The sequence below is a fragment of the Enoplosus armatus genome, chromosome 18, assembly GCF_043641665.1.
Source record: "Enoplosus armatus isolate fEnoArm2 chromosome 18, fEnoArm2.hap1, whole genome shotgun sequence".
NCBI lineage: Eukaryota > Metazoa > Chordata > Actinopteri > Centrarchiformes > Enoplosidae > Enoplosus > Enoplosus armatus.
The window spans coordinates 6,940,500-6,960,926 of record NC_092197.1 but is presented as its reverse complement, the minus strand read 5'-3'; the positions used below and the strand labels follow the sequence as shown (position 1 = coordinate 6,960,926).

Here is a 20,427-nt window from a genome sequence, read left to right as displayed (position 1 = left end):
ATACTAGAAATAATACATATTATTGCACAGTTTGTGTCCTGCCGGTATTACTTCTAGTGCATATGATCAACAATATATTATCAATATTGTTGCCAACTTTGTTAGCAAATGAGCCAGATGCTGAGTCTTTTGTAAACTTAACTGTACTTTGTGTTCTTCCTCCTCTTGACTGCTTCCATCTTTTGCTTTTTGTTTACATGGTATTGGTATAAATTGGTACAATAAAGTTATGTGTAAAGTTCACTGGTGGGATTCCTCTTTTTGTTCTGTAACACTTAATGAAATTTTGCTTTCCAGTCAGGACTGTAGAAATCAGGTTTGTGGTAATGCCCCTTTTATATAATGAACTGTTAGTTCAGTTATGAAAAGTCACCAACAACATTCACATCAGGCTGCACTAAACTGAAGAGTTTGTGGGAGTTTCATAGTTAATTTTGTCACTCTTGGGTGTGTACATTTTCTTCTCAATGAAGATTCATGAATGTATTCTTTTGTGAACAGCAGACATCTCTTACGCTCAAGTCCGATCAGTAATCTTTGAGCTTTCCTGGTTGTCTGCCGAGCAATATAACGTGTAAATGAGAATTTGATTTCAAGTTTTTGCGTTTATTGTTTTGTAACGTCCCATTTAACCGAGTTAAAAAGTAACAGTTGGAGGCAGATGTTTGGCAGTATAAAGTTTATAGACAGTTGACATGTGGTTGTTATAAACATTGTCTTCTGGACTTTGTGGTTTCAAATGTGATGTGCACACTCCCATAATCTATGTCTCGTTAAGGTTATTAAAGACGCCTGAGGCTCCTGATGCACAAAATATTTACATACCATGATAGTTTGTGATGTTAAAGGAACATTGTATGACCTCTTGTGTGTTGTTATTATCATTGTGTACCGTGTGACATGAGTTCTTGGGGCCTACACCACACAGCTCACTTAATTTCTACCATTTTTAACAATTGTTGTTTTAGAATGAAATGGAACACAGAAAATACATTAAATGAAATATGCCCAGCCTTTTAATCTCTACATTAGTGAAGTAATTCAGTCACAAGTAAACTCAAAGGGCTTTATGTGAAAGAAGTAACATGCAGAAGAAAACTACTCTTTTTTTAATCTTAGAAAATGTCTATTTTGTTTTGTCAAATTGTATTTATCGTTGGTTGTTGTAATTTTTTGGTTATATGAACTTCAAATGTTTTATCCTTAATATTGCACATCGTGGCCTACTTTAATAGCCAGCTGTTGTTTTTAATCATTTAAGTTTTATATTTGGTGTCCGATTACCGCAGGTCGTAATGTAGAAAATGAGTCAAGAGGTCAAGTGTTTGTCATCTGTGTTTTACTGCTTTCAGTCTTTGGACCCTGGACGGATGCTGAAAAGAGGTGAACTAAAGAGAAGATGCTCAGAGGTGTGATGACTGGGAGCTGGAGCACATCACACACACACACACACACACACACACACACACACACACTGCCAGGCTGAGGGAGAAAAACGTAGAGACATTAGGATGTGTAGAAACACACCTTAAGAGGTGAACACAGAAAAATAAAGATGGACAGAAGACAAAGAATGCTGCTGCAGCTGCTCACCTTTGCTGCTCTTCTTGCTTGCGGTGAGTCTCTTTTTGATGACATTTTAGTGTTTCTGATCCCTGAGAGTGAAATTCATGATTACACCGACCATGGAGGAGGTCAAAGCATAAACCTGAGAGCGCTGACCCGGGTTCTGAAAGTTGTGCTTTTAACTTTATATGCATTTTGATGTAAAGCAGCTGTTAAGAACATTAATCAAACTACTTTTACTTTGTGCTGTATTTTTTGAAGAAATTATTAAAAGTGCATGAAGCGCATGATGAGCAGGCCTGAGATGGAAGGAAGAATCTTGTCGCATGAGATTTTAGTTTTGGCATAAAAGTAATAAAAAGACGAGTTGGAAAAAAAGATCCACGTTGTATATTTTCCCCCCGGGGATCAATAAAGTATTTCTGATTTTGATTCTGATTCTGATTCTAGCTCCCACAGTGGAAATTGAAAAGGCTCTTAAAATAAATTTTTAATTCAACAGTAATCAAAACAGTGTATTCACTCATGGATATGACAGAAGCTTTATGTGTTTTTTTATGGTTGATAGTCTGTGCATCAACTAATTTTCAACTAATCTAAATCTAAAAATGATGTAATTGGCAGAAGATTGAAGAATATTTTGTCTCAGCAGACATACAGGCTGAAGAGTGTGATGGTTTAGTCAGGCAGAGAAAATGGTGAGGTGGAAAACTTTGCTTCGTCTTTGCTTCTGTGGTGGTTTTCTTGTGGTCTTTCAACCCATTATGTGTGAACATGTGATTCTACAGTGTCCGTAAAAGTTGTTAAAGTCAAACATTACCCAAAGATTTGTATGAGGTGCTGAGAGTTGACTGACATGGCTGGACTGTGGATCTGTCACGGGACTTTTATGATTGATGGGCATTCAAATCATTCACCATCTTGTGAAATTCCACATCAACTGGTCAACTGACTTCTCAACCATGAAAAGTAATCAAAGACTAAAAGATGTTTTTCCTTTATGTTTTGTAATCTGCGTAATGGTGCATTTATATCAGTTTTACAGACACATTTCTTAAAAGCAATGTAAAATTGTGATTAACAGACTTCTGTGTTCAAACCACAAGTTCAAGATCTCTGAGGTCGACCAGATCCTTGAACTTGGGTTTCAGAACCCAAAGAGTAAAATCCACACATTAGACACATGAGAAGAAGTGAAACAAACTAGTGAGAATCTGATTTCTTGTGAAATAAATGTGTTCAAAACCATTTTCTTGAGGCCAGCATCTGGTGGCCTTTACAGGAACTGCAGCTGCAGGCACGTCTGAGTCGGCTTCAGTGTTCAAAAATCTTCAAATCTTGAACTCACATCAGTGATGGAATGTAACTTAGTAAATTTACTTGTACTTTACTTGAGTATTTCCACTTGATGCTACGTTATACTTCTACTCCACTACATCTCAGAGGGAAATATTGTACTTTGTACTCCTCTACATTTGGTTGAGAGCCATAGTTACTTTTCAGATAGAGTATACAAACAAAACCTGTGACCGGTATATAAAATATGATGCTCTGTTATAGATTTAGCTACCCAAAAAGTATATAAAGCATTTTAAATGAGCTCCACCTCAACCAGCTGTAACATTAAAGTACTGTTTACATGCTAATGCATCAATAATAATGATCCAGTCTTAACAATGACGGAGCCCATTCTGACGAAGGAATACTTTTACTATTGATACTTTGGGTACATTTTCCTGATAATGTGTTTGTACTTTTAATTAAGTGAAATGTTTCATTTATTTAAGGACTTTTACTTGTAATTGATGATTTCTATGGGGCGGTATCACTACTTTTTGAATGATTTGAATACTTCTTCCACCACTGACTAACAGGAAGGTAATTTGTTTATGACTCTTGAAGCATTCTTGAGCAGCTCTCTGACCTCTGTGGAGGAGGGCAAGGGAAATGAAAAGAAATAGTATCACAACAACAGAAAAATAACTACTAGCCTGTCTAAGAGGAGGAGTATTTTTTATATGCTCTCACATATTTATTGTGTTCTTTTGTATATTTAATATATCATGTTTTGGTCATATATATGTACACAGTAACAGTCTGTACTGTTGTGTTTTCAGCCCGTTGCCAGTGTCAGCAAGGCTGGAGGGAGAATGAGGATAAATGTTACTTCTTTGCAACCGACACAAAGACGTGGATGGAGGCGAACGCGTTTTGTTTGGAGCAGAACAGCAACCTGATGAGCATTCAAGACATTCACGAGAGGGTGAGACGACACACACACGCTTCCAGAAACAAGATTTCAAAGTTGTTCTCTTGTCATTTCACTCACTGACTGCGTTAATGTGTTTTTATTTCTAGTTGTGGGTGAGGACACAAATCCGCACCGAGATCTACTGGATCGGCCTGAATGACCAAGTCTCAGAAGGAGTCTGGGAGTGGAGTGATGGGAGTCCTTTTATACAATACCTATCGTATGTAAAATCATTCAAACTGGACATGAATAAAACTGCACACTCAAGGATGCGTTGAGTATTTTATCTCTCTCCTGTTTCAGATACTGGATGCAAGGCCAGCCTGATAACTGGGGTGATGACCCCGGGGAGGACTGTGGTCAGGTGGTGGGATCCAGCTTTGGACAGTGGAATGATGAGAACTGCAATGTTAAGAGGAAATATATCTGCAAGCACGTCAACCGTACGTTTTTTCTTTTTGACCCTTCTGCATTTAAACCCACAATACTTTTCATTTAAAGTTGATCCAACAAAAAAGAGCTCAGATCAGATCCTGTGTGGTCCTTTTTAGATCATGGGCTGAATACGGGAGACTAACTACTCATTTTAAACACATTTTCTTTTCTGCTCTTTAGCAAACCCTGGCCCACGGTGTGACTTGGCCAACGGCTGGAGACAGTACGGCTCCAACTGCTACAAGCTGAAGGCAGACACCAGGAAGAGTTGGTCGGCAGCCAGACACGACTGTGTGCAGGACGGAGGAGACCTGGTGTCCATCACCTCAGCAGGAGAAGAGCAGTACATCACAGGAACACTGGACCCATCGCAGTTTGACCTCTGGATTGGGCTCTCCACACTGGTGAGGGGAAAATAGTGTGGCATTAAGAAGCTCACTTTATTATTTAATGTTGCATGTGAATATTCAGTACATCAATGTGAGGATGAGCTTTGTTTGTCCAGAAATGCAGCAAGATTTCATGTCAAGTTGAAGCAGGAAACGCGCAGCTCACCTGGTCTGATGCTCTCCAAGTGGGGTACACAAACTGGGCTGCCGGTGAACCTGCAGTGTAAGACATCATATCGTATATACCTGCTGTCATTTAAACTGTAATACCAACTTGTTCAATCAAGGTTTAAACACATGTTCTCCCACAGTGATGCACAGGCCGGCTCATGTTCTGCAATAATCAAAGATTCATCAGATGAATTTGGGAAATGGAGATCTCATGTGTGCAGATATGAGCGTCCTTACATGTGTAAACGCCCCCTGAACAGTAAGCTGGATTGTTTATCTCTTGTCTCAGTCATGATAAGTACAATAATGTTGTTTAGATATTTGCTTCTTAACCTTTTCCTGCTGTTCCTCCAAAACTCACCTCCAGCCATCTGCCCTCCTGGCTGGCTGAGCTTCGCCGGCAGTTGTTACTGGATGGTCAGTAATGTCAATCTGTTGACCACCTGGCACGAGGCCCTCACCAAGTGCTCCGACATGGGGTCCCACCTGCTGATTATAAACAGGTAGGAAAGAACAAAATGACAGGCACTACGTAACGTTTGAAAGAAATAAAAAAGAATCTTTCTCTTACAAACAGGGTTTCCCTGCAACAGGTTTAATTGGCACCACCGTCCTTCAGGTTGCTGATGTTAGCCAATTCTGCTGACCTTGGGACTACATTATATTTTTGGCGTGTCACAGATAAACATTTCAATTGCTTTATCACAAAAGTTAAAGCTGCATTCATTCATTGATTGTTGGCCACTTAGGGCAGCAGAGCAAACTGAAAACACAACATTGACATATTATTGCCTCATAAAAACAGTTGCCTTTACACATCAAGCAGACACAGAGCAACATAAGCATTCATTTTGAGTCATAGTTTTGGCCACCTCACGAATGTCCAATATTGACTCTCTTTTAGCTTTGTTTTCGGTCTCTGCCAACTCTGAAGGGAAATATCTGGCTCTTTAGCTGCCAAATGCTCCACTATGTTCACCAACTAGTCGCTACTTTGTCTGTCTGCTGTTTGTTGCTGGGTAGGTAGTGTACAGTAGGTTTATCAGAGCTTTTTCACTTAAAGCAGCACCGGAAAAACAAAACAATGAGCTAACAGAGGCCAAAAAGCTCATTAGCTGAGCAAGACTGGGTCATCTAATGATGATGTCTGGGAAGCAACTGGAACAAATGAAGGGTAATTCAGTTTGTCGTTGCACAGAAATGTTGTTCAAAGTTCTCACAATCTCACTTAAAGGCATTTAAGATGTTCATGGTTGCAACCAAAATCCAACAGTAGAAATCTTACCCTGTCTGTTATTTGTGTCCCGTTCCTCGTGTGCAGTCAAGAAGAGCAGTTCTTCATAAACGGAAACCTTCCAGACTTTCACCAAGTGGACATTCCTGACATCTGGATTGGTTTATCAGGTGCTCTACACACTTCATGTGTTGATGTGGAACAATAACAAAAATGTCTTGTTATCTTTACAATAAATGTGATTTGTGAAAACGCCCTTTCCATTAATTTTCCGGTTCGTGATGTTACCAGATAAGGACCAAGACGGGGATTTCAAATGGGTGGATAAAACCGAGATTACTTTTTCCAACTATGGTCCTGGTTGGCCCAGAAACACTGCAGGCTTCTGGGACTGTGGACAAATCTTCACAGGTACAAATCTGCGCTCTGCCATTCTAGCCCTAAACTGGCATTACAAGACCAACATCAGCTGAGTTTATGTTCTCTTCCAGGAAATTATGATGGCAAATGGGAAACAACCACCTGCTTCAAGAGCCTGGGTTACATTTGTGAGATGACGGGTGGACAGAACCCCAAACCAACTTCAGCTCCTGGTCAGTCACACTCCATGTTCCCTCTTCACAAACTGTCTAGCTAAAGCTGTGTTAATAACTGTGTACATTTTGTTTGCCTCAGATTCCCACTGTGACGCTGGATATTTGCTGTATGGGGACTTCTGCTATCACTTTGAGACTGAGATGGTGAAAAACTGGCAGGATGCTGAGGCTCACTGCAACAGAGAGCAGGCTCACCTGGCCAGCTTCCACTCGCAGGAAGAACTGAGTTTTCTAACAGGTGAGTGGCCAAGAAAACACTCCAATTCTTCCAATTATCATGAAATAATTCATGAAGAAATGTTGTGAATGTAAATGTATTGTTTGATGTTTGTGTATTTTATCTGTAGCTCACATGCCGGGGGAAGCCTGGGTGGGTTTGAATGATATCAATGTTGAAAACCAGTTTGTATACACCGATGGAACTCCTGCAGTAAGTGATAAAGCCATGAACATGCTGCAGTGTGACTGTGAAGGTGCTCATGTTGAAGCAACCTTTCAGTCTGGGCTGTTTTTGTCTTTGGATCTCAGGACCTCCTCCCATGGGCGCCCAACCAGCCAGACAACTGGCAGAATAACGAGGACTGTGTGCACCTCAGAGGGATGACTCACCATGAACCTGGGAAACTCAATGATGATTACTGCACCGCCACGAAGGAATTTATCTGCAAGAAAGGTCTGATATTTTTTATTCACATGCTTCTTGTGTCGTATTCGTACTGTATTTCCGAGTTATTCTTTGTCCTGTCTCTCCACAGCCAAGGGACAAGGACCCCCTCCCCAGCCCCCAACATCTGGACCAGGTTAACTCGATATTACACCAATCATTGCACTTCAAGCATGAGCTGAAACAGATGATATGTGTGTGTGTGTTAATTGGGATATGTGCATATATGAACTGTTGTTTGTGTTTGTCTCAGGATGGAATGAGAAATGTGGCTCTTGGATGTCCGACCCTTTCAACGACTACTGCTACCTGTTCAACTTCCTGTCGACCAGGACGTGGTCTGAGGCTCGAGCTGACTGCACCAACCAGGGAGGAGACCTCGTCAGCATCACCGATCCCTTTGAACAGGCCTTCATACAAGGTGGGACCTTCACACCTTTACTCCAATGTTCTGACATTTTCATTTTCCCCTGCGTTCATCCTGATTTTATTTATTTCTATTATTATTTATTACATTTCATGAAGTTTTTGTGTTTGTCTCAATTATGTCTCTAACACAACAGTGTATAGAATTAGTGTGTAGAATTATTGTGTGACTGTAGTATGTTTAAATTGTTATTCTGGTGAAAGTTGGTCCATGTGTTGCTTTCCTATGTGCAGTGGGAGGAGGTGTAGCGGTGTGCACTGGTATCTGCCACAGTGTCTTGTGTGATACCACCACTGGGGGCGCGGCAAAAGAACATTTTCAAAGTCTGCCCATTGTGTCTTTAAAGAAGAACGTTAACACCCACTGAAAATCTTGTTTTCTCTGACCTCCAGTGGTTTAACTTCTCACTTTTCTGCAATGATGTATGGTTGTACTCCAGGACACCGTGGCATCACTGTTGGGTGTGGTTACAGGTGCAACAACTACCAGAGAGGGCAGTGAAACACTGCTTTTCAGCCTGGTGTTAAGTTACTCCTTAAGATATAAAGTCTGTTCCCACATGCTCACCTTAAGTTGTATTTTGTTGTTTCCTCTCAGGTGTGATCCAGCAGACTCCCACAGGCATCTCCTTATGGATGGGTGGTCATGACTCCATCACTGAAGGCGGCTGGGAGTGGACAGATGGGGCTCCTTTCAGATACATCCGCTGGAACGCAGGTTAATTTAGAGCCGAACATTTTCTGCACGATTTCTGTGAGAATGCATTCAGAAACAAAACATACAATGATGATATATAATGACAGCTGAATTCCCTCTCTTGACCTCACCTTTCTGCACAGGTAACCCAGACGACTATTACGGTGAAGACTGCCTGTCTATACTCATTAACAACGGCTACTGGAACGATGACAACTGTGAGAACAGAAGAGGATACATCTGCAAGCGGAGAGGTGAGATACGTTGCTTTAATTGTTGACACTTGCAAACAGAAGACAATATTTTGTGTGTTGATACATGTTGGTAACACTATTCTCATGTTTCCTCTTTCAGGAAACACACCTGAGCCTCCTCCACCTCATGATGGTAACAATACCTCACTATTTGATGTGACTTCCTCCATAGTGACTTCTTGAAACAACAAAGTGAAATTATAAATGTTGTGATAAGTTTTCACTTCAACTTTATTTCTACAAATGACACTTGATGTGCGAATCCTCCCTGCTCCAGGTTTCATGACGGCGGTGGTGTGCCAGGACTCCTCAGCTGTCCTTCACTGTCCACATGAAAGTGTAATCAACATCCAGTCAGCTTTCTATGGACGAAAGAATGATGACATCTGTCCACACCTGGATGGATCAGGAGGAGGTGCTGCACAGTAGTCACTCTGTCAGATTCTACAATCACAAATGGAAATTCTTATACAATCCTTATTTGTAATTACCTGTTAGTGTCCATTGTTGCCTGTTTTGTGCAAATGAATAAGTAAAGTAAGTATTGATCCATGCTTAACCAAAACATGATCCCTGTTCTGTAGGAAGCTGCACAGTGGACGGTATCCTTCCTTACTTTAGAAAGACGTGTGACAACCGTCCCTTCTGCTTTGCGTACGCTCATGTGGAGGTGGACCCCTGTCCCACTATTTCCAAATATCTCGAGATCACCTACAGCTGTGAACAAAAAGGTGAGCTCTTCTTCTTCTTGTTCTTCCATTCATGTTAGTAGTTTAAAATCCAACCTCCATGCCTCCTGCATGCATCACAGAATGCCCCTGAATTTGTACGATCACAGCCAATGTTTCGTGATTTGCTCACAGTGTGTCTGCACGGCCTGGGTGTCGAGGACGGGAACATCACAGACTCCCAGCTCTCTGCTTCCTCCTCTGTTGGTCTCTTCACTCCTAACAAAGCCCGTTTGAATGGGAATTCCTGCTGGATGCCTTCAGGAATCCGTAAGTACCAACTCAGCAGTCACACATATGAAAGAATATTTTAAATGATGGTTAAAGATGAAGACAGAGTTTTTATTGACAAAAAATATTGTTGAATTGGTATCCTCACATTAACCTCATACTATATCTAATGGCTTTCCAGCAACTTCAAGCTGGATCCAGGTAAACCTGGGCCAGACCAGAAAAGTGACAGGAATAGTAATCCAGGGGTGTCCACAAAATGACCACTGGCTCACCAAATTTAAGCTCCAGCACAGTATGGACGGAACAACCTGGACTGACTACACTGCTGACGGGCAGGTGAGTAAGCAGAAACATTACCAAGAACCTGTGAAGATGGAGATCAGGTTGTCATTCTGGATCTCCTTGCTTTCCAGTTTTTCCCAGGCTCAACAGACAGAGACACTCCTGACACTCAGCTGCTGGGTACACCTGTGTCCGCTCAGTACGTCCGCATCCTCCCGCTGGAGTTCAGCGGTCAGGCAGGCCTGCGCTTCGACATCTTAGGATGTTCACCGGACTGTAAGAAAACCAGTGTTACAAATCTACTTCCAGTTTCTAAAAGTTAGATTTTCAGTCATAATCTGCTTTCACAAATAAACAGATTGTCAGTAATGAAAAATTGTGGTTCAACAGATGCAGTCACATGCGCCAATAAGCCCAACTTCATCTTTTCCAATGATCAAATGACGTGAGTGAAACCTTAGATAATATTTTTACACATATAGTGATGTGCTGCATATTATATACAGCTGAATTGATTCTCATGTGTCTTTCAGTGTCCACTGTCCGGCAGGCTGCGCCAATTCTTATTACAGTGTGTACGGCTCTTCTGTGTATCGTGGGGTACGTGAATGTATCGTCTTATCTGTGTCACAGCTTCTGTGCCGCGTTGAGGAAAGACATTTTTTAAAAGCTGAATATATACATATCTCTCTGCTCCTCTAACAGGACTCAAACATCTGTGCTGCAGCCATCCACGCTGGAGTGATTTTAAATGACATTGGGGGAGATTGTACTTTGCTGAAAGCTGCAGGACAGGACTTCTATGCCGGCTCCACCAGGAATGGCATCACCTCAAGACAGTAAGTTTCAAACTAAATCCCATTTCCTTGTTCAGTCCTGGGAAGCTAATTCAATAACGAATGTCATTTTCTACAGATTTGATGGAAGCTATGCCGTGTCTTACACTTTTGCAGATGGGGGTGAGTTCATATGCATTTATGAAATGAATCTCTTTCCTCTGAGCAGACACCATTTTTTTATGCTTTATGCATCTTTCAGTTCATGATAATTGCACCGATTCCCTCTCTCCTACAGAGCTGAGGTGTTCTGGGCCAGACTGGTACGAGTTTGGAGAGTTCTGCTACAAACCCTTTGGAGACAAAAAGACATGGAACGATGCCCAGGACACCTGCAGGAGTGTGGGTGCTGAACTTGTATCCATCCTCTCAATGACAGAGCAGAGCTGGCTGGAAAGCTACCTGTACATGGGTATGGAGCTAGAAAATGAGGAGATGAAAGCCGGTTTAATGACAGAGGAAGTAGAAGGGAGGAAGATGTAAAGGTTTAGGTAACAATTAGAATTAGCTCTTATTCGCTCACACATTTAAGGGCACTGATTCAATTTTGACACTGTTTGTTGTCTTGGGTTGAATGTTGATAAAATTTGTGATTCTGAATTAGTTTAGTGCATGTCAATTTATTGAGCAAATCTGAACCAAAAACTGTGGCTTTTGGTAGTCTGCTGAGATAGAGAAAAGAAAAGAAAAGCACACGAGGCATGTTTTGATGACTAGAAATGAGCAACATTTTCCACAGGTGTTATAACTGAAAACTGAATTAATTCATTATGTTGTGTGAACACTTCTAATAGCATGTATGGTTGAACACGTTGGTTTTTTCTTCCCGGGGTTGTCCTTCACAGCCACCAGTGACGCGTGGACCGGTCTGAATGACCTGTTCGTGTCCGGTATGTTCACCTGGTCTGACGAACACATGGTGACCTTCACTTACTGGGCTCCAGGGGAACCCAACAACCACGATGGGTTCAGTGAAGACTGTGTTGAGATGTTACACCAGGTGAGTCTCACACACCAGTAAAATGCATTTTGCATAGAAACAATCAAGCTACATTTTGACTGACTGATTTCATCTCTGTTCCAGACTGGCCGATGGAACGACGTGTCCTGTACAGAACTCAATACCTACATATGCAAAATGCCCAAAGCACATTATCCAGTGCCCTCTGTGAAACCCACCGTGTACGGATGCCCTCAGGTAGGACAAACTCTGACCAAACTGTTTTTCTCAGACTCAAGTTACGATGCCTGTTGATTATCACTACAATAGCCTCACTTCTTCTGATATGTGTCAGGGCTGGGATGCATACGGCTACTCCTGCTACTGGATGGAGGAGACCACCAGGAGCTGGTCGGATGCTAAGGCTTTCTGTAAAGAGCAGGACGGCTTCTTGCTGCACATCGGAGACATGTGAGTTATTCAAATAGCAGAGATGTCAATCAGAAAGGAACCTGTAGCATCTTTTACTTTTTTCCTTACCTCCCTTTATTTTGAAATTATACTGTACTCTGAACTTTGGAACTACCCCGCTTGCAGCCCCCATTGTTACAGTCTTGTTTATTAAAAAAAGTTTTCTCCCTTCTCTTATTTCTTACTTTTATTTTATTTTCAGGGGCAAATTTGTTACATCTTTTGGCAAGGAGTTATGACTTTTACCCTCACCCTTTATGGATGTATGTGATTTGGAGTATGTAGGAATTGAATGTTAATGTGATGTTGCCCTCCCATATGAGCTGTAACTTAGGGAAAAAAAAGGCAGGATGAATTAATAATGGTGGCTGATTCACTCGTCTGTCTGTGTTTCACTGTAGTTATGAGCAGGCACATTTTACAGTGGCACTGTCAGGAAAGACAGGTTTGTGGTGGACTGGCCTGCGTGCTCGAGGAGGGATGGTTGGAGGGGTGGACTACATCTGGGACAACGGCTCACCTCTCACCTTCACTCACTGGGACAGAGGCCAGCCAGGTACAGACCTAACACTAATTCTAATATCAGCTGGACAGGATAAGAAATACACATTGGAAAACACCAATGTGATTTTTGTCTCTAGATAACGGGGATGGAACCTGTGTGGCTATGACAACGGGTCAGATTGGTGGTTTCTGGGATGACAAGCAGTGCTCAGAGAAGTACGCCTTCTTCTGTGAGAAACCCAGACCTGACATCACCCCACCCACCAAGGCCCCGACTCCTCCTCCTGCACAGGGCTGTGCTGACGGCTGGACGGCCCTGCCTCACTTCAGAAACTGTTACAAGGTATATAAGGCAGTGAATCAAACAGCTAAAACCACGATTCTCTGCAGGGGCCATTAGCTCAGCAGTCAATTTCCCAGTACTGATTTATTGGCTGATTTATTGCAGCTCTTCCACAATGTGGACTGGTCCCAGAAGAAGAGCTGGGGAGCAGCACACGAGGACTGTGTCGCCAGAGGAGCTAATCTGGTCAGCATTCACAATCAGGAAGAGGAGGAGTTCCTGTCTCTGTACAGCAAAGCCAGCAGCAAGTGGATCGGCCTCAAGAACAACCCTACAGAAGGAGGTGAGTATAATGTGTGTTTTATAGAGTGGACCCTGGTGGAAGCTAAAAAATACACACAAAACTTCATGACTATTCCCATCACGTAGGCTATTCTTGGAGCGATGGCACACCTCTCTCGCACACCAACTGGGGCCAGGGAGAGCCCAACAACCACGAGGGCCGCGAGGAGTGCGTAGAGATGGTGAGCAGCACCAACGGGACCTTCTCCTGGTGGAACGATCTCAACTGTGACGCTCACCAGGACTGGATATGCATGATTGCTAAAGGAAAGAAACCCCTCCTGCCCCCCGTGCCCCCACCTCCTCTCCCAGGTAAACCATCCCCATAATGCACCTGTCCTACCTGCACGAACAAGTCATGTTTTGTTTTTGATTTCGGAGGGCAACTTTTATAATTTGAATGTTTGGTACGTGTGAAACTTTATGACACAGCTTGTTTGGCAAAATTTCTCTTGAAAAATCTGTTTAATTTCAGTGGGGTTAAATAAAGGTAAACATTAATCATCCTACCAGGAATCACTGTGGAGTAAAATAACGAGCAGATCACATCATCTCCATGTTTGTTTTCTCGTGTTTCAACCCTCAGCTCCTGACTGTGGTACTAACCCCGGCTGGAGGAAGAACAACAACATCTGCTACTACTATAACGACACAGACATAGTGGACTACTACGCAGCTATGAGACGCTGCTACGCTGAGAAGGCCTCACTCGTCTCCATCCTCAACAAAGACGAACAGACATACGTTAACAGCATGGTGCGCCTTTTTATTCTGTTACTTCTTTACAGTAGAACATGTTGCAATATGATACAGTGAAATACGTTTGTGTCGTGTTGTACTGATCTTCCAGGTGGGGACAGGCCAGGTTTCTGCAGCTTGGATTGGACTGAGGATGTTTGGCATCGCAAGTGGACAATACATGTATGTGTATTTCTTTGTGTTTGGATTTGAGGTGAATTCAAAGGGGAAGGATGTGAGGATGTTGTCAGAGACAAATCCCAGAGCTCATAATGAAACAGATGTGCGCACAAAAGGTCAACGGCAAGGTTCCTTTGTTTTACCTGCACAGGTGGGTGGACTTCTCCCCTGTGACATACACTCACTGGAGCCCGGGTGAGCCCAACAACGCCAACGGGGAGGAACAGTGTGTTCAGATGAACAGACATCAAGGTATTGAAACTCCATTCATCGGACAGTTGAGGCCGAATAGTCAGTTGATTTGTTGTGTTTGTTTACTGAACGGACGTGATATTTACAATGAACTCTGGCTTGTTAAGGTGGATGGAACGATGCCAACTGTGGTCGGGCTGGAGCAGGATACGTCTGTAAGAAGTTCCCCGGAGATGTCCACACCCCTCCTCCACCCACACAGCCCTGGGAGGGCAACTGCCCCGCAGGTAACAGACGCTTTTTATATATAAACATGAAACATCTTAAATGATATGTGTTCTTTATTTATTAAATCATGCAGGCTGTATATGGATAGGTGTGTATAACATATTTGAGAGGATATGTCTGGTGATACATTTTCTTATTGTCAACAAATGCAAGGAACTTCAAATTTGGATGAACACACACACTATTTATTTTGAGTTAATCCCACACACACAGTCCTGCTTCCAAATGTGTATTAATCCGCAGCTGAAAATAGTCCCTTACAAACCACTTTCTTACTCCTGTTTTGAGTCACTTTTGCTAAAAACTAGAGTGCACAGCTGAAATATATATTTATGACCTGTTTTTAAAGAGGTGAGAGACGGACTAACAACTTGCTTTTGGTATTTGTATGGTATTTGTTGACAATAAGAGAAGTATAGAACATCTAAAGCCATATTCTTGGTAATGGTAATGTAGGATTTTTATCATTTCTTTTGCATCACTGTGATTGCGTATCTTGATTTATCAGGTATTTAATTAAATGGATTACCTAAAAAAAACCTGCTGCCTGGTTATTTTACCCATAAACTGTTTCTCTTCCAATAATCCAGAAAATGTACAATATAACAGCATATATTAATATCACATTATAAAATCAGATATACCATTATGGAGGATGTTATCCATATCGCCGAGTCCAACATTAAAAGTTTATTTTACTTACACAAATACATACATACATGTAGTCTTTACCTTCCTTCTGTCCAGGTTGGATGCGTTTCAAGGATAAGTGCTTCATGTTCAAAGGGAAGAAAGATGACATTAAAGCCAACTGGTCTTACGCTCGGAGTTGGTGCAAAGAGCAAGGAGGAGACCTGGCAGTTATTGATGACCAGTACGAGAATGGTAAGGTTAATTAAACCAGTCCAGTAGCTCCAGGTCAAAGAGACTGCTCTCTATATTTTGACCATCTCCTCTCCTCCAGACTTTGTGTCCAGTTACCTGAGGGACCTGGAGCTTCCCACGTGGATCGGACTGTCAGACCTCTTGGTGGAGAATCAGTACGCCTGGAGTGACGGGGTCAGCCCTGTGCTGTACACCAACTGGAACGACAAGGAGCCCAACAATGCAGGAGGAGCGGTGAGGACATTTTACTCACACTAGAGTTATTTATGACAATTGGAGCAAAACAGGTGAGAAATATGGTGATTTGTGTTCGTAGCTAGATAGCTTGAAGCTTTCTTCTTGCTCTCAACAGGAACACTGTGTGGCGATGGCTCACAGCCCGCTGGTGAGCGGCAAGTGGAACGATGATGCCTGTCATAAGGATCACAGCTTCGTCTGCTCCAGGAAGAAATGTCAGTAAACACTGCAGTTGTTATTCTTTCTGCTCAAATAACATTCATTTTCTTTTTCTCATTTTTCAGAACATTTCAAACAAATAGCAGCTAAATCCAGTTCAGGCCTTACTTAAAAGCACATTTCTCCATTTGCTTCCACATCAGCAAGCAGCATCAACCCTCCACCCCCCACCCAGAGCCCCTGCCCGGCCGGCTACATCTCCTGGTACCTGAACTGCTACAAGCTGGTGGAGGAGCCGGCGACCTGGGACGCGGCTCAGACGGCCTGCCAGCAGGAGGGGGGCAACCTGGCCAGCATTGACATGAGCTACGACCAGGCCTTCGTCGCTGGAGTGGTCCTGCAGGGCAAAGCCGACGCCTGGATCGGACTCAGGCGCAAGGTGCTGCCAGGGAGGGAACACACCATAGTTAACCTAAACTACCAGCAAATTATGAAGACATTAAAGTTCCTGAAAACTTGGTTTCGAGTAAAAGAAAATTATGTATAAATAAGCAACAATAAAAGTTAGAAACGTGCACATTTCAGACCAAACAACCCAATAACTGTCAGTAAAAGTACCAATACAACAATGTCAAAATACTTTGTTACAAGTCCTGCCTTCAAAGGCCTACTTAAGTTAAAGTAAAGAAGTATAATCAGCAAAATGGTCGAGGTGGAGCTGGTTCTGCTGCACAAATCTGTATTTATTTTTTTACTTTTTTCTAATCTTAGCCTTTTTTGTGAAATAGAGGATAATTTGGCCTCTCTGGGTAAGTTATTTACTTTCAAATAAATATACAGGAGTATAAGTATAAAGTAGCAGAAAATGGAAATACTCAAGTAAAGAATGAGTACCTCAAAACTGTACTTCAGTACAGTACTTGAGTAAATGTTCTTTCCACCACTGACCCAAACTGTTTGTTTATATCAAATCCCAACAAACAAAGTAAGCAGCTTATTGAGAAAGTACATTTTCAGGGACTTTAAAGCCTTCAACCTTGAAGCTAAATCTTTTGCAACTGCAAAAATGTATAATGAAATCAAGTGAAACATTTCATGAATTACAATTTTACAGAAAAACGTCACAGTAAAGGTTTGATTAAACTTAAACTAAGGTCAGTTCACCCAGATCACAAGAAAATATATATCTTTTACTTACCTCTACTGGTTTTACTGTATTTGTAGACAGGTGGAACTACTTTCTACAGAGGTTTTTTTTTAGTGCTGCGAGCGCCACCAATTAAATTACATTCACCTCCTTTGTATTGGGGTTGAAGTTTTTTGTTTTTGATGTAATTTTGGGTAAACTTTAACCATTGAACCCAAGCTTATATCTTCTTGAAACGCAGGAGGACGGCTCCTACATGTGGACAGATGGCTGGCCAGTTTTCTTCACTCAGTGGGGACCAGGAGAGCCCAGCAACATTAAGGATGAGGGCTGCGTGAGTATGCACGGTTCACGCGCGTTCCACGGGACCTGGAACGACACCAAGTGTGACCAAGCTAAACACTACATCTGCAAGATCTCCTCAGGTACATAACAATTACTGAAAACTGAACTGACTTCTGCTACACAAGAAAAAGCTTAATTTACAGTCTAAAACTTGCAGTGTTGTTGTATGTAATTTCTGCCGTTTTTCAGAGAAACCACCGCCGACTCCCGCCCCTGGTGACGGAAAGTGTCTGCCATTCTGGATTCCCTACGGCCGCTACTGTTACATCGTGTACAACGGTCAGCCGGGTTACTCTTGGCCGGACTCCCAACACTACTGCCAGTCGGCCAAGGCAGAGCTGGTGTCCATCCACAGCAGAGCGGAGGTGGAGTTCATCAGGAACCTCAACTACACCAAACCTCACAACCTCTGGATCGGCCTCACCAGGGACCGCAACTGTGAGTGTAGAAATAGACAAAAGAACAAAGATACCATTGGGTTTTTTTCATTGGACTATTTGGACCTGAGCTTTGAACTACACATAAAATTTGTATATATGTGCACTAACCTTTTTTGATGCTGGAACCTTGTCTGTTTGATTTTGTAGTTGGTTGGGGCTGGACAGATAAGACGTCTCTGGGCTTCCTCAACTGGGCTGCAGGTGAGCCCAATGCGGCATTTCACCCCGGGGAGGTGGCCGAAGAGAACTGCGTGGAGATGTACGACGATGGGCGCTGGAATGACAACAACTGCCTGCAGAAGAGAGGTTTCGCATGCCGCCATCGCCAGTGTAAGGATTGTTTTGGTTTTCAAAGCTCTCAGGAGAAAGAAAATGTAGTACAAAAGAACTGGGATATGATAAGCAGCAGATTAACAGCTTCTCTATGTGAAACTCTCTTTCAGACTACACAACAGATGATGGCGGTAATCCGGTGTTTCCCACTGATGGTACAGGCGTCAACAGTAAGTGTGACATATAGCCGTGAAATGTTATTCAGACATTCTCAGTCCCCAGATGATGAATCTTATTCACATTAGTGATCCTGACTTTTCCTCTAGCGCCACCAGCAGGTCAAAATGTAACTTTGTCCAATACTTTAGTTTATGATCAAATACCTGCAAAGCTAATGCCATTCCCATCAGCCTCAGCTGCACTTTGTTTTTGTAGCATTTAACACAAAGCACCAGTGTCCATTTTACTTTTTGGTTAATTTACTGTGCCCAAGTATATGTTTGAATGTTGGGTAGCTTTAGAAACTGTTGCACATCAGTTTAAATGAAAAGTATGTTTAACAGCCCTGTTGACTCATCTGTGTTTGTGTATCTCTGTTCATACAGATGGAGGAGTGATAGCTGGCGCCGTCATTGCAGCCGTAGTGATTTTCGCCTTGATAGCTGGAGTGCTGTACTATGTCTTCACTGTCCGGGGGTATAAACTGAGCGGCTTGAGTCTGCCAACAAGAACAACCAGTCATGTTGACGTGGTAGGTTATTGATTAGCCTGTTGTGGTTTGGTGTGAACGCACGGTCAAGTTTTTATTGGAGTGTAAATACTAAGCGGTGTCATTCTTCTGTTGCAGCCTGCTTTCACCAACCCCAACTTCGCAGGAGAATCAGACACATGAGCCGACGTTCAAGTTTTGTACAGAACATCCAATTTGATACTTTTTTTTAAAACAAATCAGTGATAAAGTCTTCAGGGTTCAGCAAGATTCAACTCTATTGTATATATTGTAATACACTAATAAAAATAAGACGCATTATTGGATGGATTAAACTTCATTTGCCTGTGTTGCATTTACATTTATGAAGTGCAACAGTTGTTTTGTAATGTTTACAGTAATTCAGTAAGGTTGTTAATGTAATTCACTGTTCACGGGTTATTTACCAACCTTTACCAAATATCAACTTGTTTAATTCTTGTTTTCTGTGAGAAAAATAAGAGTAAACAACAATAAATCCATTTCCAGTGTTTATTCATCTCTGTATACTGCAACACAAATTCTTTACATATTTCACAAAAGGAAAAAAAGCATCCTTCAAAAACCCTTCTGAGCATTTTTCCAGTAAATAATAATTTGGACAAGAAGTGTAAACTTGTTGCAGAGTAATTCATAAACGAAGCACCAACAATCAAGGATGATGGAAATAAAGCCACAGGTTGGAAGAGACAAGAACACCGAAAAACTGTTGCAGTTGCACTTTTTTTTTCTTTTTTTTATGAATGTCGAAAGCCAAAATGACCTCGTGTGCAGCGCAGACGTCCGCGGTAAGAGACTCGAAAGATCATTTCCATAGCAGCCAGCTGATGATCTGTACATAAAAATAATCCCAAATGCCGTGGCACCAGTGTACTTGCTTCTTACTTAAAAAAATATCGCATTTATCATTTATGTGAGAAAATAAAGTTAGGAACACTTTGTGATCCTCGTTTAGCCCTTTTTATATTGTGTAATTGCACAGACACACCAACTGAATTAACAAGTGAAACATCTCAAAACCCAATGGTACTTATTTTAACACACTTATCTAAACTAATCTTTTCCTGCATCACTATGTCATACTGATTATTTCTGTATCCCCGTGTGTACCAATAACAACTTGTGATAACTGTCGACACCTCACTAAAAAAAGCAAACAAAACTCATGCTTTATTGCTTCGAATCAAAGTTACAATAAACAAGAGTAAAGACCAGCACAGTCCTGACGGTCTTGGGAACGCGGTGTTCCTTTGTCCAATAACGCACTGAAATTAACTACAAATACTCCAAAAAAAAAGTGCATTCTTTAGTAAGCTATAGTTTGGCCATTTATTCTACAGATTTAGTAAACATTTTGCAACTCAACACTTGCTACTCAACAAAAGTGTGGGAAACAGAGGAAAGCAGCTTACTGGTGCAAAAACAATTACAGGGAACACTACTGTAGTTTCATGACTGTGGTAGTCCCACTATACTTCAAAGGCAACTCAAA

The 20,427-nt window shown here is 41.9% G+C and overlaps 1 protein-coding gene across 1 annotated transcript; it reads left to right on the top strand.

Moving 5' to 3' along the window:
* The first annotated feature begins 1,573 nt into the window (after window positions 1-1,573).
* Window positions 1,574-19,152, top strand: LOC139301695 (uncharacterized). Its single transcript, XM_070925140.1, has 50 exons — window positions 1,574-1,616; window positions 3,684-3,829; window positions 3,925-4,037; window positions 4,121-4,260; window positions 4,433-4,656; window positions 4,758-4,864; window positions 4,953-5,071; window positions 5,180-5,315; window positions 6,134-6,216; window positions 6,338-6,457; window positions 6,538-6,639; window positions 6,722-6,880; window positions 6,990-7,072; window positions 7,171-7,315; window positions 7,398-7,442; window positions 7,560-7,727; window positions 8,331-8,450; window positions 8,573-8,683; window positions 8,784-8,816; window positions 8,961-9,098; window positions 9,268-9,414; window positions 9,547-9,681; window positions 9,824-9,981; window positions 10,059-10,203; window positions 10,318-10,372; window positions 10,461-10,527; window positions 10,633-10,766; window positions 10,843-10,886; window positions 11,002-11,175; window positions 11,609-11,763; window positions 11,848-11,961; window positions 12,059-12,174; window positions 12,576-12,730; window positions 12,816-13,021; window positions 13,127-13,304; window positions 13,391-13,615; window positions 13,890-14,059; window positions 14,154-14,224; window positions 14,373-14,473; window positions 14,581-14,700; window positions 15,449-15,586; window positions 15,666-15,820; window positions 15,939-16,038; window positions 16,186-16,421; window positions 17,371-17,554; window positions 17,664-17,912; window positions 18,062-18,244; window positions 18,358-18,417; window positions 18,793-18,938; window positions 19,035-19,152. Exons 1-50 carry the CDS (start codon window positions 1,574-1,576, stop codon window positions 19,077-19,079), a joined length of 6,501 nt encoding a protein of 2,166 aa, XP_070781241.1. The 3' UTR covers window positions 19,080-19,152.
* The last annotated feature ends 1,275 nt before the right edge of the window (window positions 19,153-20,427 follow it).